This window comes from Cynoglossus semilaevis, chromosome 2 (assembly GCF_000523025.1).
Source record: "Cynoglossus semilaevis isolate Cse_v1.0 chromosome 2, Cse_v1.0, whole genome shotgun sequence".
In the NCBI taxonomy this organism is placed as follows: domain Eukaryota; kingdom Metazoa; phylum Chordata; class Actinopteri; order Pleuronectiformes; family Cynoglossidae; genus Cynoglossus; species Cynoglossus semilaevis.
The window spans coordinates 1262728-1267774 of NC_024308.1; the positions used below are offsets into that span (position 1 = coordinate 1262728).

The 5047-nt window shown below is 42.3% G+C and overlaps 1 protein-coding gene across 1 annotated transcript in view; it reads left to right on the forward strand.

The window, feature by feature from the left end:
- Nucleotides 1–5047, forward strand: part of usp13 (ubiquitin specific peptidase 13) — a 27905-nt gene extending 22858 nt beyond the window's left edge. The window contains 3 exon segments of the mRNA XM_017031238.2: nt 510–699; nt 1086–1170; nt 1547–5047. Of these exon segments, the coding sequence (XP_016886727.1) occupies nt 510–699; nt 1086–1170; nt 1547–1643 (372 nt within the window). The 3' untranslated portion in view covers nt 1644–5047.

Sequence of the window (5047 nt, forward strand, 5' to 3'; positions counted from 1 at the left end):
CTGCTGCTGCTGTTACTGCTGCTGCTGCTGCTGCTGTTACTGCTGCTGCTGCTGCTGATGCTGCTGCTGCTGTTACTGCAGTTGAACTTTTCTGGTTTTTAATGCAGTTTAATATAAAACAACTTTGTGCCTTTTGTTGTGATCATACAGTTTTCACCGTTGAGTAGATTTAACAAAGGAAAGAGTCAATTAAATATATTTATATTTTTTTGTTGTTACACATTATTCAGAACTCACTTCTCGCTTCTCAGTTGTTTATAAAAAGAATCTTAACATTTGTTTGAGATATATTTATATAAATAATTATATATATATTTTTAATGACACCAGAGAAACAGACAGACTTTGATGATTTTATCGTCTGAACACGAGAGGTCGATGATTGAACCCTGTTCTCTGGTCGTTTTCCCAGTGTTCCTGTAAATATTTCAGTTGAGGTTCAGCCTCTGAAACAGAGTCCTAGTGTGTGTGTGTCAGTGTGTGTAAAAATGTGACCTCTGCTTTCACAGAACAACAACCTTGAACGAGCCCTGGACTGGATCTTCACCCACCCGGAGCAGGAAGACGGTGACGCTCTCTCAGACATGGCCGACACGGAGCCCAACGACAACATCTTCTCCAACGCCAACTCACACAGCGACTCCACACTTTCTCCAGACAGAGAATCAGGAGGTCCGCGGGTCAAAGACGGGCCGGGACGTGAGTAACACTTCCTGTACTTCGTAAACGCAGTACGTAGTTTTGTGAAGTAAAGATATAAATTTAAAATACTTTAAAACGTTAGTGAAGACGAGACAAAACGAACAAAAAGATTAACACGAAGGACAGAGTTCGTTCAAGTCAGAGTGATGACATCACTGCCTCACAGTGCTTTCTACAGAAGGGGGCGCTGCAAAAAAAGAGTTCGGACTTCCTGCCACAGTTCTTCATGACACATTTGTACCAGAACCGTCTGTCGCAGAGACGCAGCTCCAGACTGAAACAAAAACCGATTTATGCAAATACACTTTATTTTACATTTTGAATTTTGAATCATTACAACGTTGGTTCATCATCACTCAGGATTTTACATCTTTATTTTCCAGGGTACGAGCTCTTTGGCTTCATCAGCCACATGGGGGCGTCCACCATGTCTGGACATTATGTCTGTCACATTAAGAAGGAAGGCAGGTGAGTTCCACACAATCAACCATTACTGTGATGAAGGTTAGAAAACACACAGTCACTGCCCCTGGTTCACATTCAAAGTTTAAACCAGGTCAGTCCAATATTTTTATTAAAAAGGAGGGCGGTTGTTGTTGTTGTTGTTGTTGTTGTTTACTTCATGATTCACTCGTTCTGTAATCATTTCCATTTTGAAAATTCAATTACTCTGAATGTTTTTTATTTTCTTCTCTCAGTGATTAAATTGAAATCTTATCTACTAACTATCAGCAAAAAATAAATGAATAACAACATCAGTTGTGGAGAGCCCTTTAAAACACAACAAACAAACAAACAAACAAACAAACGTGACTTGTCTCCGCTCTCTCTCTCTCTCTCTCAGGTGGGTGATCTACAACGACCACAAGGTGTGTCTGTCAGAAAGACCTCCAAAAGACTTGGGCTACGTCTACTTCTACCACCGACTGTCGAGCAGTTAAAGCTGCGTCTCATCTTCGAAGAAGACCGACAGACACGAGTACTAACGGCCGCCGCGGAGAGAGCAGCAGCGCCACCTGCTGTCAGGTCGTTCAGGGTCAACCAGGAGAAGACTTGGTCAGAAGAAGGGAGAACAATGTGCTTTTTGTGCATCTGTGTTACGTCATGCTTTAAGTGTGTGTTTCAGTGTTAAAAAGAAAAGAGGGAAAAAAAAAAGAAAAGTTTTCTTTAATGAAACAGGCGCCGAGGGACGTGTGCAGTCTCCGCTCCTCGACTGTTCCAGACTCCAAACAATATCACATATCAAATCCCAGTGTTCCTCCTCGATGCCTTCAGTTTCTGTGCCAATGTTTTTAAAAATGGCACTTTTTCTAAAGGGAGATTGAAGCGGCAGAGCTTCACTGCCTCAAACTGTGACGGCGCCAACAACCAACGTGTGGTGCTGTTCCTAATTACTCTGTTGGAGGAAAGAATGTTGGTTTTGTTTTGTTTTTCTCATCCCAGAGAAACTGGAAAGTGGTGTTTCATTCCTTCAGGGTTCTGTGAATATTTCCCAGTGAAAACTAAAGCAGTAAAAAGGTGTTAAATGTTAAGGTTTGCAGCTCATTAATTTTAAGATGAGATTTTCCGCCGTGTGACTCCCAGATAATAAAGACGTTCTTCACTTTTAATGAGGACGGAACACTCCACCGTATTATCACCTTTCCTAAAAGCACTTTTTTTTTTTCAAAAACATAAACACGTCCACATTTGGTTCCTGAAGTATTCCTTAGAAGTGGCCACAAAAAACTACAAAGCCTTTGATGAATGTGAGTGACGTCTGCAGCTGCTTTTATTTCCGGGCGGCCGTCGTCATCGCCCTGTGTGCTTTAACTGAGCCCCGACCCTACATTTAGCCCCGTTTGAATCCATGTTGAAGTATTTGCAGCGTCCCGGCTGCAGCTGCTGCTCTTCGGTTCTTTCATCACAGACAGATCCAGTTTATTCACCGCTGCATCCAAACTCTGAGCAATATGCACTGAAGCCGAGGCCCGACTCGCCGCTGAATGTACGGACATCTTAACTGAGTCGCTGCCACCAAACTCCTTCATCAACTCCTCCTCTTCATCAACAATGTCGCTCTAATCTTATGCTGGATTATTCTTTTCATTTAATCCCAATTCTACAGATGGAGTTTGGACGCCGTCCAAAAACCATGTCCCATTCTAAGGGCTACATGCTGTGCAGCCCACTGGTGCTGTGGGTCACAGGAGGTCATGTGACCACCTGCTGCAGTGAGTGGCTGTAACAACGGTCACCAGGTTCCAGGTCTGATATCGTTGGGTCAACGTTACGTCCAAACGTTTCAGCCGATGTCAGACCGTGTCCTGCATCACACACATGGTTGAAGACGTTACACGGGGACAGACCAGGTGGGTTTCACCTGGTGGAAAGTCTTTACAGATCTTGTCGTTTCCTCCTCGAAGCCGGGGTTCAGTCGAACGTCACAATTAGTGACGTCTTCATGTTGGAATGTGAGTTCAGCTAAAAATGACGTTCACAGAAAAAGAAGTCTTTAATGACAGGAAAGTCATTAAATCTGACAACCATGAATATGTCCTCAGAAGGTTTGAAGTCTGAAGGACACGATGTCAGCTCTTCATCATCATCATCACCTCAGCGTTGCTCCTCTGTCCAGACACTCTGTGTCTGGACTTCAGTTCCGTTCTCTCCTGACCTCTGACCTCTGACCTTCAGATAATGCTGTGTTCCTCGTCTATGCAGCAGGAAAAAAACAAAGTCCTATGCAAGTCTTCTTCTTCTTCTTGTTGTTGTTGTTGTTTTTTTACCGTGTGTCCGTCAAGTCCAGATGTTTCTGTGTCTGTTCAGTTCATTTGACTTTTGTCAAACGTTGCCTCTTGTTTTTTTGTCTTTTTGTCGAAGCGTTCCCTCGGCTGCGTCTCCTCCATTTTTCTACTTTACGTTGTTGTTCAAACGTAACGGTTACATTTGTCACAGAGCGGCTTTTCACTGTCGGCGTGTGCACTAGACTTTGACCTTTAGTCTTTGGGGTTGTACCCTCGTACTTTTGTGAGTTTTCTTTTATTCTTTTCTCTCATTCACCTGAATGTCTGACAAAAAACAAAACAAAAAAAAAAACTTCACCTGTTTTTACTCTGTTGCCTTTTTGCCAGTCGTGTAGTTGTCGTTGAACAGTTTTGTCCTGAAGAGATTCTGTTCTGTTGAATTTTGTAAAGTGCATTTATCCAAATCTGGTTTCCATGTCTGTGAAAAGTCACGACGGTACGGTGGTACTGTTCACTTACAATGTTTGGATAATTTAATAAAATACATCTTTGTGGAAACCTGGCGTCGTCGACAAAGAAACTGACGTGAAACAAACAAAGTTATTTATAACAAGAGTTTATTTCAAAAGACTTTCGTGTAGGTTTTAAAGGTGCTAATGCGTTCTGTGTGAGAATATACAGGGAGAATAATACGCAATACATGAGGCATAGATGAACTACTGTATATAAAGTCAATATATTTCTATATATATATTCTCTAAAGTCATTCATCAAAATAAACTGTTCAAACGTCTGACGTTTCAGAACAAACTGAGTCTGTACATGTTAAAGGGGTCAACGAAGAAACTGACCGTCAAACTGACCGTCAAACTGACCGTCAAACTGACCGTCAACCCCAACCAATGAAGCTGCATGTCACACTTCCTAAAACCTCTGGAGTCTCAAACTCGGGGCCAGCGGACCAGAAAGGGCCACGACCCACCCAGAGGCGGACGGCGACTGTTTGTCAGTAAAATATTTTCTGATGTTAAGACTTTAAAGACTTTCAGGAGGAAGTGACATCATCAGTATCAGTCGTTGTGCATAAACATCAGAGAATGCACCGACAGAAACGGACACGAGTACGAGGACGGAATTGAAAATGAAGAATAAAGACGGTTAATTTCATTTTCCAGTTTCTCCTTTGTTGCACGGTGGAACATAAAGAACAGAAATGACAATTAGATTAATTTAAAATTTGAACAGATATCTGACCAGAACTCCTGCTTTTAGAAAAGGTCCTTCATGTAGAACGTTATCATTTGGTTTCTTTCCACCGTCAGGTTTCTGTTTTTGACAAACCAACAACAAAACAGACGAAGTTTGAACAAGAATCATTTCAAACCGTTTTGGTGCCACAGCTTTAAAGGTTGGGGTCACTGCAGCCGTTCTCCTCCCACACTCTCTGCTTAAACTGTGTTCGTTTCTATGCAGGAACAAAAACAAACAACTTTGTGTAGAACTGACACAGAACACGTCCACCTGCTCTGGTCAGGGTTGCAGGTTCGACAGCGTCCAGTAGAAATCTTTGTCTTCATGTCGTGAGACAAACAAATCATTTTCATGTATTTCGTGCACAT